General features: G+C 27.5%; 3 protein-coding genes across 3 annotated transcripts; 1 reads left to right on the forward strand and 2 right to left on the reverse strand.

Moving 5' to 3' along the window:
* Window positions 1-9034: 9034 nt before the first annotated feature.
* On the reverse strand, window positions 9035-9474 carry OCT59_011326 (uncharacterized protein; the record flags this gene model as incomplete). The annotated part of the gene is made up of 2 exons (XM_066136427.1): window positions 9035-9066; window positions 9144-9474. 2 exons carry the CDS (start codon window positions 9472-9474, stop codon window positions 9035-9037), a joined length of 363 nt encoding a protein of 120 aa, XP_066001050.1.
* Window positions 9475-11177: 1703 nt separating this feature from the next.
* On the reverse strand, window positions 11178-12031 carry OCT59_011327 (uncharacterized protein; the record flags this gene model as incomplete). The annotated part of the gene is made up of 2 exons (XM_066136428.1): window positions 11178-11190; window positions 11304-12031. The coding sequence occupies 2 exons, from the start codon at window positions 12029-12031 to the stop codon at window positions 11178-11180; spliced, it is 741 nt and encodes a 246-aa protein (XP_066001051.1).
* A 563-nt stretch (window positions 12032-12594) lies between these two features.
* Window positions 12595-14204, forward strand: OCT59_011328 (uncharacterized protein; the record flags this gene model as incomplete). Its single annotated transcript, XM_066136429.1, has 5 exons — window positions 12595-12892; window positions 12967-13199; window positions 13267-13539; window positions 13627-13899; window positions 13971-14204. The coding sequence occupies 5 exons, from the start codon at window positions 12595-12597 to the stop codon at window positions 14202-14204; spliced, it is 1311 nt and encodes a 436-aa protein (XP_066001052.1).
* Window positions 14205-16731: the final 2527 nt, after the last annotated feature.

Below are 16731 nucleotides of genomic sequence, written 5' to 3' on the forward strand. Positions count from 1 at the left end.
GAAAACGCATACTTACCAAGTTTCGGCTAGTGTATGGGAGGTAGTGGGTTAATTAAAGAAATGGTTTTTAGGTGTAGTTGGTTATATCTTTAATAGTTTCGTATTTAATTGCCCCACCGTCGAAGTAGATTCTTCTGATAGTTTAGTTCATTTTTTTATTTTACTTCTTCATTTCTGATATGTTTATAAAATTTGTATTCGCTAACTATTACTGTTCAATAAAAATAAAAATAAAAATATAGGAAAACGCATTAAAAATTAGGTTGAGAACTTCTCAAAGAACAATAATGAAGAAATAAGAAATGGGAAAAAATTTTCGTATAAATATAATAATATATTTTTATTTTTAATATTTTTTATGTATCTTCTTTTTTTTTATTATTATGCAATATTATTCAATTAGCTTTGGTGAAATGGCTCATTTTCGCAAAGTTGAAGTAGCGTCGAAGTAGCTTAAATTTGAATCCATAAGGCGCAGTTAAAATCATAAATAGATAAAATCCTTAACGGTCAAAAGGACTTAGCGAGATAATTAAATCATAGCTTGAACCGATCGACAAACTTTCGAAAGTTGTTTCGTGTATAAAATTTAAATTCACTTCAACTTAAATTCATAAAGGCGCATAGGATTTTGTAAAGCGTGCTAGATTTATAATTTTATATAATAAACTTTTTAAAGAAATTCATGGCGTTTTGTTTAAATATTTCTAATTTAACCAAAAAATGTTCACTTTTTCTTGTTCATATTATAAAATTTATTAGAGGACTTACCAACAACAATAAAATAAGTCAATATATAAATGTATAAGATGTTTTAGGAAATAAAAGGCAAAAACAGAAAGTATGGAACAAGAGTTAAAAAAAAGAATAAAGAAAGAAAGGTAACAATAAAAAAGATATAAAATTTTTCGAAACCTTTTTGGACTTTTTTTTTACAGCAGACGATCACACAAAAAGTGGATTTTCATAAAAAATCACATGATCGAATCAGATGTTTCGTGTTTATCGGGCCGAAGAATTTCCCGATCTCACATATAAGGATATTCATTCATTCAACAAATTTGGGACAATTTTACCATTTTCTTTCATTTCTTTTAAAACCAAATGAGTTTACAGAAGAAAAAAAAAATTTCTTTAAAAATCCAAAGTCGGTTTATAATGTATGATAAACTTTTTCCAAAATTATCTCAAAATTTACTTGAAATTTTATAACTATTGAAGTTGGTAATGAACCTTATGTAAAGGTTTTTCGTTCTCCTTATTTGCGAAGAATTTTATCGACTGACGCTATGATGGAATCTTGGTACATATTAAATTACCAAATATTTCACCTGAAATTTTTCAAATGATCTTAAGGTAGGAAAAAATTGTAACGATTTTTTTTTTTTATAAAAAAAATGTATAATATATATGAATATATTTTAATTCTTACGAAAACATTCAAATATTTTCATTTTAGATATATTTATGGAGGAAGACTTTCTTTGGAAGAATATGATACTTCGGATATTATTAAAATCTTGATTACTTTCAATGAACTTAGTCTTCAAGAATTAATCACTCATTTACAATCATTTTTGTTTTTTAATTCAATCGATATATATATTTATATTGAAAAGAAAAAAAATAGAAAAAAATATCAAGATTTTAAAAGCCGGCTATGATTAAAGTATACGAAAAAAAAAGAATCCGGAATTAATATAAAATTCGGATTAAACAAATTCGGAGTTAAAAAATTCGGAAAATGGAAATCAATGGAATTATAATAATTATAATTAAGATATAACGAAAAAAAGTATAAATTAATTGATTTATTTTATTATTTCACTTTAAGAAAAATCTTTAAATTCTCTTATTTAACATGATAACTTTCAAATAAATGTTATTCAAGTTTGGAAGCATGTACTTAAGTATGGTATTGCTACTACCAGTTTATTATGAATCGTATAGAAAAACTTCTTTTTTTTTTCGTAAAAGAATTTGAAGTATTTTCAAATTATGTAACACTTTAATGTCAGTATTCTTACGATAGTATATATTTTTTATTATTTTTATTACGAATTTTGTATTAAACTAATAATTTTACACGAACGCTATAAAATTATGTATCATTTTTAAGTAATAATATCTTTATTAAGTAATAAATAACAAAAATAGTTGTAAGTTTATCAAAAGATATTTCCTCGTTGTGACATCACTCACATATATACTACTAGTACTACTAAATGCATTTTTCGTCTATTTATTTGAACATTTACGTAATTATAATCATTTCACGGTTTGAATCCTCAATAAATTAGATAAATTGGAATCTTTATTTATTTGATATTGTAATTTTTGATCTACAGTTAGAATTTAAGGAATCTTGTGAACGCAAATCTCTTGCTCGTGAACGTGAAGCTTGCAAAGCTCGTGAAAATGTCAACAGGTATTTTTAGTAATGATTTGTTTGATCAATAGAGCCAAACTCACACGGTTTTTGCTAAGGGACAAGAAATAACTCTGTTAGAGACGGACGATAAAAATTTTTATTAGTGTGGTGCATGCCGATCCTCTATACCCTTGATTGCTCCTATCTACTGTCAAATTCATAATGCAAATAAAATAAAATAATTCGCTCATACACACTTAATTAACTGGATTTATTTCAAAATTTGCAGCTTTGCAAGCATTACATATGTCAATAATATTGAATATTTAATTCAAAAATTTAGGAATAATTTTAAAAATTTGAAAAGGTTCGATGCCGCACTCAGATATTAAATAGCATTTTAATCGTAAAATTTGCTCCTATTATAATAGCGAATTAACTAGTAATATTAATTTTAATGAAGCAAATGCGTCTTTTATATAATATGATAAGCGTTTAATGGCCAAATTATAATCAAGATAAATAAGATAAATTCCGAAAGTAAAAAAAAAACGAAAAGTAATATTGACAGTGACGAATTATTTAAAATTATAAAAGAAATAAATGAAAATACATCAAAATATTATATATTACAACATACTGTACACCTGTGGTTGTAATTTTAGGAATATTTCAACTTATTTTATATTATTTTGCATTTTATTAGTAAATTATAACTAGGGTAATTTGGTATTGTTAGTGAGTTATAATATAATTATTGCATTATTCAGTAATTATTTATATATATTTTAAGTAATATAATAGGGTTTATATTAAAAAGTTGATTTGTATTTTGTATATTTATCAAATAATAAATTTTATGGTTTATTTTGAGTTTATTAGTTTTATTAAAGAAATATTATATTTAATGATCAAAATGAATTAATCCTGTAACATGTTAAATGGTAATAATATAAAGATAAATATAAATATAATAGTTTGTATTGATTTTAATAAAATATTAGATATGATGATAATGTTAAGTATACGTCAAGGTTGCATGGGATGATCTCCCTCCTGAATATTATCGAAAATTAATTGATAGTATGCCTCAGAGGGTCAATGCTGTTATTTTCGCGAATGGATATAGAATTAATTATTAAATTTTTGTAAAATTCAATAAAGGAAGGCGTAATGAACATGTTAAATTTTTATTTTCATTTTATAAAACATAAAAAAATTTTTTAATTTTGAAAAGTGGCCGGATCATTTAGGCCACCATCTGTATGTAACATGATCTGTCCATGTTATTTGATTGGCGGTCGGGTCATATTATACACAATTCTTTATTGCTAATATAATTTTCCGGTTAATGAAATTTTAATCACTTTTTTTACAAAAAAACTTAGTTTGTATTAATAATAATTTTTCTATTCCCATCCTCTTGGAATGAATGATGCAGCTATCCAGTTATTTTCAGTTTTTGTAATTACAAATTTTTTTTAAATGAATATTATTCCTTTTTCAGTCAAAACCAATTTTTTTTCCATCATTGTAATTCTTTTATTTATTTAGTGTTTTTAATAATTTTTTTATCACTATAAAAATTTGTTTTTAAATTTTCTATTAATAAAATAGTGGCAAAAAAAAAAATAATAAAAATTGATATGAAAATATAGAAACATAATATGGACGAAATTATATTTATTTTGTTAAAGATATTTTGCGATGTGATTTTAACATGATTTATATAAAGAAAAAAACTCCATTAATCCATTTATATTTTGAAACAATAAAATGATATATCTTTTTTTTATACTGTATATTCATACTGTATGCTTATAAAAAAATAAAATCTCCATATTTTTTAATATTCCACATTTTAAAGTACTTAATTAAATTCATATATTTATTATTAAATTCAAATAATAGAATAGCATCTGTTTTTTAATACTAATATATTTCATTAATTTATAATGTTTCATACATTGCATTTATTTATTAAGTTTCATTTATTCACATTTGTTGTTAACCTTTTGTATACATGCAATTTACTTTATATATACTGCCTATTATCAGAATAAGTATGTTAATTATGTAATCATTTATGAACTTAATAAATAAACGCGTTAAAAAAAGAATCAGAATAAGTAAAAATTGGCAAAAAATCGGATAGCCAATTTTTGGCTACATCTGTCCAATTTGTGACTTTTACAGCCGATTTCATAGATCGTTAGTGTATGACCAATATAAAAATGTAGATTCCATAATCCATATACAATTTTTTTGTATGGTAAAAAATAAAGAAAAATTTATATTGTAATATTAAATTTAATTTTAAATAATAATGCTTTATTAAGTAATATTAAATAAAAATTTAAATTTTAAAAATACATTAAAGAATGTAAATTTATTTGCAATTCAGTATAGTATGATCATAAAAAATATAAATTACTCCACTGCATTTTCATGAAAATTGGATTTTGACTGCTAAACAACTTTTAATTAATATAAGAAGTCAATTTACTTTGACTAAAATGCTCAAAATACGCTCTGAAGTGACAAAATGGAAAAAATAAAATTCGTGAATGAGTATCATTGTGAAAAACGTGAATAACCCTTCAAGTATTAACTGTACCTTCATGAAAACTAATATTCAAACAGATTATAACTCGCTGAACAACTTTCAATTAATATAAGAAGTCAATTTACTTTGACTAAAGTGCCTAAAATACGCTCTGAAGTGACAAAACAGAAAAAATAAAATTCGTGAATGAGTACCGTTGTGAAAAACGTGAATAACCCTTCACGTATTAACTGTACCTTCATGAAAATTAATATCCAGGCAGATTATGACCCGCTGAACAACATTCAATTAATATAAGAAGTCGATTTACTTTGACTAAAGTGCTCAAAATACGCTCTGAAGTGACAAAACGGAAAAAATAAAATTCGTGAATGAGTACCGTTGTGAAAAACGTGAATAACCCTTCAAGTATTAACTGTACCTTCGTGAAAATTAATATCCAAGTAGATTATCACCTGCTGAACAACATTCAATTAATATAAGAAGTCGATTTACTTTGACTAAAGTGCTCAAAATACGCTCTGAAGTAACAAAACGGAAAAAATAAAATTCGTGAATGAGTACCGTTGTGAAAAACGTGAATAACTCTTCAAGTATTAACAGTACCTTCATGAAAACCAATATTCGAACAGATTATTACTCGCTGAACAACTTTCAATTAATATAAGAAGTCGATTTACTTTGACTAAAGTGCCGAAAATACGCTCTAAAGTGATAAAACAGAAAAAATAAAATTCCATTGTGAAAAACGTGAATAACCCTTCAAGTATTAACTGTACCTTCATGAAAATTAATATCCAAGCAGATTTTGACCCGCCAAAAAACTTTCAATTAATATAAGAAGTCGATTTACTTTGACTAAACTGCCCAAAATATGCTCTGAAGGTAAAAAAAATTTGTAACTTAGTACTATCATGTAAAAATGTAAATAACTCCAAAAATATTAACTGTGCTTTCATGTAGATTAATATCTTAACAGCTTCAAACTTGCTGAACTACTTTTAATTAAAGAGCAAGATTTACTTTGACCAAAATGCTCAAACCATAATTTGAAATATGTGTAAACAAACTATAATATTTGTTTATATTTAAATTCTGAGTTATTTAATTTAAATATGTTGGTGTTTATATTTAAGGAAAAAAAATAAAATTTTACTTCTATTTTATTAGGTTTTTGTAAATGAAAAGACAAAAAAATAATCAGCTGAAAAAATAAAAAAATTCTTTGTTAATAACCGTAATACATGATCACATGTAAAATCGGAAATCCTATATTTAAATTGGTAATACGTATTACATATATATGACCGATAGGCCAAATTATATCTCCTGCTATTACAATTGTAAAATAATATTAAAATTATGAATAAATTAAAAGTTTTTCTAATTTGAAAAATGCAAATCTTTCTGAATTACTCAAATTTTCAAATCTGTTTATTATAGTATAATCAATAGTTAATTTTCACTGCAAAATCTCCTAGGAATGGATAAATAAATACATATAAAATTTACTACCCAGTAAGGTTTTTTTGGATGGTTCTAACCTCTACTTATTATTTATTTTATTTATTTTATTTTTTTTATAGAGAGAAATTGTCATAATACATGTATTATTTTAAAATTAACATTTTAAAAATTAAATTGAAAAACTATAATTTATTAATTAACAATAAAATGTTTTTTGTTAAAATTATTTAAAAATTTTTTAAATTATAGCAAAAATGCTACAACAGTAAATAATATTATAATAGCGAAATTGATCAGCAAACAAATGAAAACATGCAAATATTGAATGATGTCTCAATTTAACAGGTATTTTCAGTGGCACAGGAAGAGTTTTTGCGAAAAGTTGGCATTAGAAGTTTTTTTCATTGTCATTGTCATTGACATTGACATTGACATTGACATTGACATTGACATTGACATTGTCACTGACATTGTCATTGTCATTGTCATTTTTTTTTTTTTTTTTTTTTTTTACTGGTTAACGAAAAATTTATTTATTATAAAAAGAAACATTACAGCACGTGTCATTAGTTTGATAACAGTAATAGAATAAATCTACATAACAATAATACAAAACTAAACATCTAGAATATACTAAAAATTACTATATTCCTGATGAACCAGGATAACTAAACAAAAATAAGAAAAAATTAAAAAAATCAACCCATTTGGGCGAAAATAAAAGAAAATATTTAAAAAATAAAATAAAATAAAATAAAAGAAAAAATTATTTGAATAGTATACTGATTAACACGAACTATAAAATCCAAAGGTTCTATATTAAAATATATATTATTCAAAAGCCCTTCTACCTTTTGATAGACTTTATGATTAATATCTTTTTTAACTATATTTTTATCATAACTATAATGTTTTTTATCTTCTTTAGTAACACCTAAACTTATTTCTTTATCTTTTTGTAAATCACATCTATCAACCCAAATTTTATGTGTAGAATCAAAAACGAAATCTAAAAATTTAACTCCAGTTTCAAATATATGAACTTTAGTCATTTTAATTTCTTGTCGTAAGAAATCAGCTAATAATTTAGGAAATAAGCCTTTAATAATATCCACGAAAGTTAATTTATTATTATTAACTTTAACTTCCCCAAATGATTCGTTTATAAATAAGTCAATTATTTTAGCTTCATCGAAGGTATATATATCGTATTCTTTGATTTTTTCAATTAAACATATAATCGAATAATATATAATATTTCTCATTCTTTTACGATTTGAATAACAACGCCAAACATGTCCAAAAGTTTCTTTTTTACGCTCACAGACCGGACATTTCCAATCCTTATATATATCAAAATTAGTCAATTTTCTTTGTTCTACAGTTGGAATTTCTTCAATTAAATTCTTAATTTTATAACGACGTCGTTTAGTTGTGTGAAAATTAGTTTGTAAAACATTTTCATTTTCCTTTAAGAATTCAAAAGTAATTGCCCATTCTACGCTATCTATTGTATATTTTCGATTTCTTCGAAGATTAAAAAATTTTTCTAAATTTAAAATTTCATTATAATATCGTATGAAACGTCTAATCGGTTTTTCGATAATAATATTATTCCATGTAAGCATATATTCGATTTTATCGAGTTGAAAAAAATTAAAATTAACCGAATATACCCTATTTCTATCTGAATAACGACCTTTAATTTGTTGATCTAAAAAATTGTGATATAAATCATCGTCATGTGCTTTGATTTTAGTAATTTTTGGTATAATTATTTCATTTAAGTCTATAAATTGTCGAATTAATGCCCAAATATAAATGTTATTTTGTGTTTTTAGTAATTTACGTGTATTATAAATTTCAGTTTTGCATATAATATCATTAAAATAATTAAAAATAAATTCATTATCTGTAATTATCTCAACATTACTAATATTATGAACAATAATCAATGCGATTATAAAACTTGTCACTTCTGCTTTACACTGGTCAAATGATGAAGAATCGGTGTATTAAGAGCCAGTTAAGAATCGGGACCAATCAGGTTTCGGTTCTTAACCGGCTCTTATTTTTTTTATCATTAAATAATCAGTATCCCGATAGGCCTATTGATTCTATTATATAAGAAGCCGATAGATTCTAAACGTATATCAAATTTGATCAGCTGATAATAAGTAACAAATTGATTACCTTCCGGATTTTCCGATGACTAATAAATAAACACCCGATCTGTCATGATCTGTCATTAATTTATAAATAAGCATCGGTAAAACATCACATGTCCGATAATAATACTGATAGAACATTGATATTAGACGGTGAGAAATTTAAAGGTTTAATAATAATTATTATATATTTATTTATTTGTATATTTATAATATTCATAATATAAAACATGATTGATATTACAGTATTATTATAAATTTTAAATATGAAACTTTCTATTGATCGGTATTACTGACACATATTTCCGGGTTTCTTTTCGTCCTATTGAAAAAGAACCTTCAACAAACCGACCCAGTATACTATGTACAGGGATAATACAATCCCTGCTAAGATCATAAAATTCTTTTTTCCATAGTTCTATATTGCACAAATTTTCATCGCCATTAATTGTGCAATGAAATCTAGTCTTGTGATTTTCTGCCGGAAGGTACCACTTTACAAATGCTAGGGAATGATTTACAGAACCTTCCGGAAAATGTATAATATGTTCAAAATAAAATTGAACAATACCGGGATAAGTATCTTTAGTATTATCATGGAGAAATTGGGATAATATTTTGGCCGATGTGACGTGCCTTTTAGAATACATTGACCCAAAAACTTCGGATCCAATTTTTAGTCGTCCATAAGTGTTCACTTTTGGTAATACCGGTATAGCAGAAGGAGCAGCATGGATATCTGATAGTGCTGCGAAATCTTTTCCATAGGCATTGCGGTAATATTCAACCAACAAATCTAATACTTCTTTTGAAAGGTTGGTGTCTATCCTTTTAGGATTAAGAAAAGTACCTGGAAAAGGTTCCGAACCTGTTCCGGCCATTTCTTCCACGTTTCTAGACATTGATAAAAATTCCCGGTAATCTATTCCATTAATTTCATCATGAATTACAAGACTGCCGGTAGTTTCTTTCGGTGTAATTAGTGTGATACAAGTCGATAAATGTTGATGGTCTTGGGCGCATGAAGAAAACTGATCAAGAAGAGAGTTGAATTGAATGGTTTTTAATAATTCTGGTTCGATTCTTCTATTACTGCTATGATACGATCCTATAAATATAGACTATTTAATAAATTGATTTAATTATATTGATAAGTTCGGAAATCTGGAATTACCTAATAGACCGTTCATGCGTTCGTAACTGAAACACCAGAACGCGTATAATGGTCCATAGTCTAACGCACAATGGCAAATATGTAAGCATAAATGTCGGCGTAATTTTTTCTGCGCCGTAATTTTCTTCAATGAGCTTTGCCACTTCTAGAAGATTTTTATGAGCTTCTTCTAACCCATTCGTTGTTATAGATCTGCATACAAGAATATTGCATGCACGGACAAAATTGGCGAGTATCAATTTATCCGATTCTTGAAGCAGATCCCATGTTATGGAAGTGGCATAAATTAAGATAAAAGTCTTCCATTGATCAGCGGTGAACCTTGAAAAGCCTTCACCTGTAGCAATTTTGTAGGGAATTCTACCGATATCTGCTGGAACTTTTATTGCATTTGCCCTTTTTTGCATTGTTTCTAAATCTTTTTGTGTCAATCGGCCCTCCTCGATCCACAGTCTGGTCACGATCCACTTAGCAATACCCAAGAACAAACAATGCATTGGATCCACTGTGAGAAATCGCACTGAATCAAAGTACGGAAGTCGATACATTTCTGACCACCGTACTAAAGTATTATGGACGTGACTATTTCTAGCATCTTTAGTATTGCAATTCAACCATTCTCGCGCATCCCTTCGAACCTGGTTGATATCTCTTTCGACAAACCATTCATCAATATCATCAAATCCGCCAAAATTCGGTTGATTTCGATCATCATATTGAGCCTTTTTTAAGCATCTATGCAAGCACTCGCGCAGAGATATGACGCAGAGTTTTCTCGCGGCTGGAATATCACATGAGCAGCATATTACTGCGGCTCGAATAGATTTTCCGGTAGAGCTTTCGTATGTTTTCGATAGTTCAATCCCATTCCATAACTCGATTAATTGATCGATGATGGGAGCTATATAATGGTTTAGTTGATGTAAACTAGGCTCATTTGGCCCCGGAATTAAAGCCATTGTCAAAATATTTGATGGCTTGAATCTTTCATTTCGAGGCAGGTTACATATTACACCATATAGAGCTCCTATACTATAAGTTGAATTATCGAATGGTTGGAACCAGTCGATATTTAACATGATGCCTAAGTGGCGGTCTGAGACATCTTTCCGGAAAAATGGTATATTTTGACGATGATCCTGAAAGGTTTTCCAGATCTTTCCGTCATAAATATCATTCAAAAATTGAGAATCGTTACGGTCCGCCCATTTTCTACATAATTTCTCAAATCCTTTTCGATTATACATTAATTGTAATTGGTGTTTTAAACTAACAGTAGGGAACGTTAAAGAAGGTCGATAGATTGTTCCGTTAGTAACCGGAACTTTCTTAGCAAGTGTAGCATTGCACTTTTTTCTTTGATTTGCCATCGGATGATCCGGAAAATCTACATAGGTACAATGAATTGTGGCTGGAACTTGGTAAGGGTCGTTAGTTGATACTTCTGTTACATTATACAATTTGCAACACTTTTCACACGATGCGAATTTGACAATATGAGCACAGACGCCAAGTTTTTTACGTGCCATATACAAAGATGTAGGAAAAGAATTGTACGTGTTTGCATCCAAAAGAACCAAAAGATATCTAAAAAATTTGACTAAAGAATCGGTAGTGACATCGGATAACTTATATCTCTCTTGATATAATAAGATCCATAAAACAATCCAATGAAAGTCTTCAGTAAAATCAATGAAGGAGGCTTCTGGATCATCACCGTATGTATTTTCCGGTGCGTCAAACCAGCCGGATGAAGATTCATTTGGTATTTCTTCGATAGGATCAAAGTCATTATCAACTTGATCGTTTTCTTCATCATCAGCATCACTAGTATCATCATCTGAAATACTTTGTTCAATAACAACAATAGGGTATGATACATTCTTGGAATTTCCACTACCGATATGTTTTCGTTTATCTTTCGATTTGGCTTTTGATGATTTCGATTTTTTGGGAAGAAACGAATAATTTTCCTCATCAACAATAGGTTCATGATGACCATCATCTGAATTATGTGATTCTATTTCCATTGGATCATTCAAGAGGTCTACCGATGTATCTTGGTTTAGGTCATCAGATGAAACTTGATTTAAATCTATAATTTCTTCAATAACTCCTCTTGGTCTAATATCCCTTTTTAAACTATGACTATTTTTTGTACGTGGATCAACCATGTTACCTTTACATTTATTGCAATGACACGGAACTTTATTTGATGTTTTCTGTTTAAAATTATAGGATTTCTTTACAAAGACAGCTTTTGTTCTTCGGTATTTTCTCGTCATTGTAAATAATAATATAAAAAAATTTTATTAAAAATGAATTTCCGGTTCTTCGATGAACGGATATATTAGTATGATTGATAATTGACATTGTTGACCATATTAGGTTACTATCAATTTATTGTATTTATTGTATTTAAATCAATATAAGTTCCTTTATTTGAATCAAAAAAAAGCTTATACTTCAATAGACTATTTCGTTATTTTCAATAGACTTATCGGCATGAAAAAAAAGGAAAAAAAAATTCAATCAAAAAAAGCTTATTTAATAGACTATTTCGTTACTTTCGACAGACCTATCGGTCCTCATATGACAAAAAAAAAATATATATAAAGACCCCTTTCTTCCCACGAACTGATTTTTTTTCTCTGCCATATCATTATACTTTGATCTAAATCATTAAAAAAAAAATCGTAATCATTACATTTAATCTAATTATAGGAAAAAAAAATATATTATTAATAATCATAATATTTTAATTGTGGAAATAAATAAAGGTATAAAAGAACGTCTTTTACCTTATTGTATTGTTTTTTTTTTTATCCTTTAACAAATTTTGGTAAAAATGCGTGGAAGAAGACCTTTCAAAATTAAGAAAATAAGCTTAAGACGCTTATCTACAACAAATTTAACCTCTTACAACCATCATCAAACAAACTCAATGTCACCACATCGTCGTCACCGTTATCGTTCAAGAAGGAACAAGTCTAGACGTTCTTCTTATTCTAATTATTCAGATAGTCGTTCACCAAGTCAACAAAGAGGACGTTCGACTACAAGACATAATAGGACTAATTATTCAGATAGTCGTTCACCAAGTCAACAAGGAGGGTGTTCAACTACAAGATATAATAGGAATGATGGTATGGTTATAATATAATAATTATGTTTTTTATTTTACATATTTTGAATATAATGTCATGATTTCAATTTACAGATATCGAAGCCCTAAGCAGAGCTATCACTGCACTTACGGAAGAAGTTCGGACCCTCAAGAAATCTCAAACAAGGAACGACCTACAAGCTGAATGGCCATCAACCCCTCAGACAACACCAGTTCCAAGGAGTAGACAAAATACATCACTCACGCCAGAACCAGAAACTGGATATCGTCGACGTGCTCGGGTTTTGCTTGAAGATATGGACGAAGATCAATATAAGTTGTTCCATGTGAGTATCAAGTAACTATTGGTTATTCAGCAAAATTTTTTAATCGATATTTTTTTATAAAATTAAGGATGAGGTCGTGCAGATACTTAGCGGTCTCGATGATTCATTGCAATTGGATCATACCAAAAAATGGGTAGAAATTGCACCACACGTTTCAAAACACATCATGAAGGAGATCGCTAGAGTCTTGACCGGAAGGTTTCAATACAAAGATATAGAATTGAAATGGGTCTTACAGAATCTACACCGCCATCGTAGAGAAAGCTGGATGGTTAGCCTTGATCCGGATAAGACTAGATTTGAAAAGAAGAGAAAAGGAACGAATTCTCGAAGAAAAGATGTAAGTACTGAAGACATCCGAAATATGAAATTAAAATCCTTGATCTTGTTCCTTTCTATCCTAATCACTAATATCTGATTGCAATAGAAAAAAGAGCGACGTCAGAAAGGCATCGAGCATATGTTCAATATTAATGATGCCTCGCTTAAAGAATTTCAACCGTCATCATTATCTTGGGAAGAATTCAAGGAAGACTGTGAAACCATATTTAATGAAGGAGGATTCCACAGTGATGAAGTTTCTGAAACTGATGAAGAGCTCACCAAAAAAGAAATCGAAGATCATGTTCATCCTAAGAATAAAATTGAAACGGATAAACATGTTCTTCATGTTTATGACAAGCCCTGGAGGTCACGTCGTGTAAGTATCAAATAAAACAATTGTATAGTTATTGTATACATTTGCTTATTATCTCTTTTTCATTTTTATAGGGACGTAAATTACTTCGCTTGGCTGACCGAGTTGGTGAGAAAATAAGTCATGTAAAACTTTCACGACATCGTTGGTATGATGATAAAACGTGGATCGACGAGTCAAAACCGCCTGAAGGTGCCCCTGATTGGTCGATATCACAGTCGTACGGATCCGACGTACAACCACAAGATGAGATCGATAATATCGATAATATTAATGATGAACCTAACGAACTTGATGAACAGGTTTAATTAATGCATTAATGCAATGTTAGATTTAAAAGAGCACGTATATTAATAATAATTTGTAGTTTATATTTTTATTACGCAAGAATGATTTGTAGTTTATTTCTATATAACAACGATTAAATATAGCAAGCAAATGTATTACTGTAAAATTGATTAGTATATTGCTATATAATATATTGCAACGAATAGTAATAAATTGATTAAAACAATTTGAAATATCGTGATTTCAATTACTGCCCGGCGTGTATTGTATCGTTTAACGATACTTTATGATAACCCAAATAAATACTTAAATATTATATAAATATAAGTAAAATATCAGAAATCCGATATTAACATAATATTTATCCGATTTGCACCTTATAGTTTATTAAAACTTCAAAAGATTCAGTTATTAATTTGGTAAATATTGGGCGTTTATTTGTAAAATAACAGAAACCCGATTCTTCACCAATAGAAATCCAATACTTATGAAGTATTTATGCCCGGTTGTATCCAGAAATGCAACAAGAACCTGAGCCCAATCGGGAATAAGTATCGGGATTGTATAATATATATATCTGTGAAGAATTAGTGAAGAATCGGGTACCTGAATTTTCTCTGATATGTTGTCATTCGACCAGTGTTACTTGGAGAAATCCAATGTTCAATGTTAACGTAAAATTCATCAATTAATTTATGATCTTTATCGTAAAAATGTAAACCAGCTATACCATCAATATTCTCTGTTCCATTATTTATAACAGAACCATCTATATATACGAAAATTTGTTCTCCCAATTGTTGGATTAATTTGTAGTTGATGACGTTTAACTTTTCGATCGTTAAGTTCTTATTAAATTTTTCTTTTTTAACATATTTTTCTATACAATTATGCGTTGATTTTTGCATATTAGATTCAAAAATATTTAATCTAATATCATCTTGTTTAAAAAGCATTGGTTCTATAATAAAATTATGTTCATGCCATATATTTGACTCAATATGTGATTGAATAATATCTGGTACTATATATGAATCAGTTTCATGTATTATCATTGCATGTGAATGTAAATAATTTTCAAGAAAATAAACATCTTCTATTCTCAATTTAACTAAACAATTACTTTGCTTATGTATTCTTTCAAGGGGACCAAGGGTGCTTGTTTCATCCAAAAAACATCCTAAACATTTTTTTAAACCCATAAATAAGTCATCTGGATTATTAACCGTTATATAATGTTCCAATACTATATTGTTAGATCCCAAATTGTAATTTTTACCATAAACTAAAATTATATCGTTATGTAACTTCTTTTTTCCAAAAATAAAACCATTATTTATAGGTTCTGAGTCTAAATTCATTTTAGTTAAAATTGTTCCTTTTAAATTATGAGCAAAACTAGTGCCTATTTTATTCGTAGCTTCAATAGAAATTCGTCTCTTTATAACTTCATTGTTATCTAAAATACAATCTTCTATAATTTTCCAACTTTTTTCAATTAAAGATCTATTTGGACTAAAAAATTTTTTAAATCGTTTTCCCAAAATTTCTTTTAACGTTAATAAATTTTTTCCATCTAACGTTAAAATTTGATCTGCAAACATAATATTGAGTTTTTTTATTGATCTTAAATTTTTGAAATAAATTTCTTCAGGTAAAATATCTTTAATTAAAATATTCCCTCCAATTATTTCCATTTTATCTATCGTATCGTTAATAGCAATGCTAAAATTTTGAGTCTTTAACATTTTGATACACTCTAATATATAATGATTTTTTAATTGCGTCGTGAAAATTTTCTTATATCTAATAATATCTTTTTCTTGTAATGAATAAATAGGATTATCGTTTAAAAATAACAATTGTTGAAGATTATATAAACGAATTTTTGTGATCATTCCCAATTCATTTTTATCATTAATTTGCAAGATAAAATTAGTCGTTTTTGCTTGTAATTGATTATCCTCAATATTTTTAACATTAAACATTTCTTTTAAGTAAACTATTGAATTCGGTGTAGTTTTCATAAATTTTAACTTATGTTTAAATAAAATACGAAATTTAGCCATAATTTTGTTACATTCATATTCTGATAAAATAATTAGTTGTGCCCTATACTCAATTCTTGGAATGATTAAGACATTAAAGATAAAAGCCATTTGTTTATCTGTTAATTTTTTTCGTAAGATCATTGAATCGCAGCAATTATTAATTTCATTTTTAATTTGATCAATCACATGATTTCTTCGATTAAAAGCATTGAACCACACTCCTAGTAATCTAATTGATCCTTTTTTACTAGTAGGTTTAATATTAACTATCGATTTTCCAAAACTCAAAGATAATGATTCTGGGATATATTTTTTTCTTAATAATAATTCTGATTTATCCTTATTGATTTTTATATCATTAAGATTATAAAAAGTGTCAGCAATTGATAAAATTTTTTCTAAATTTTCCTGGTTTCCAGCCATGAAATTTGTATCATCCATATACGCTAAACCTGGAAAGTTAAAATTAATCTTTTCTTCGACATTATCATAAATA

Source organism: Rhizophagus irregularis, chromosome 19 (genome assembly GCF_026210795.1).
Source record: "Rhizophagus irregularis chromosome 19, complete sequence".
Taxonomy (NCBI): Eukaryota; Fungi; Glomeromycota; class Glomeromycetes; order Glomerales; family Glomeraceae; genus Rhizophagus; species Rhizophagus irregularis.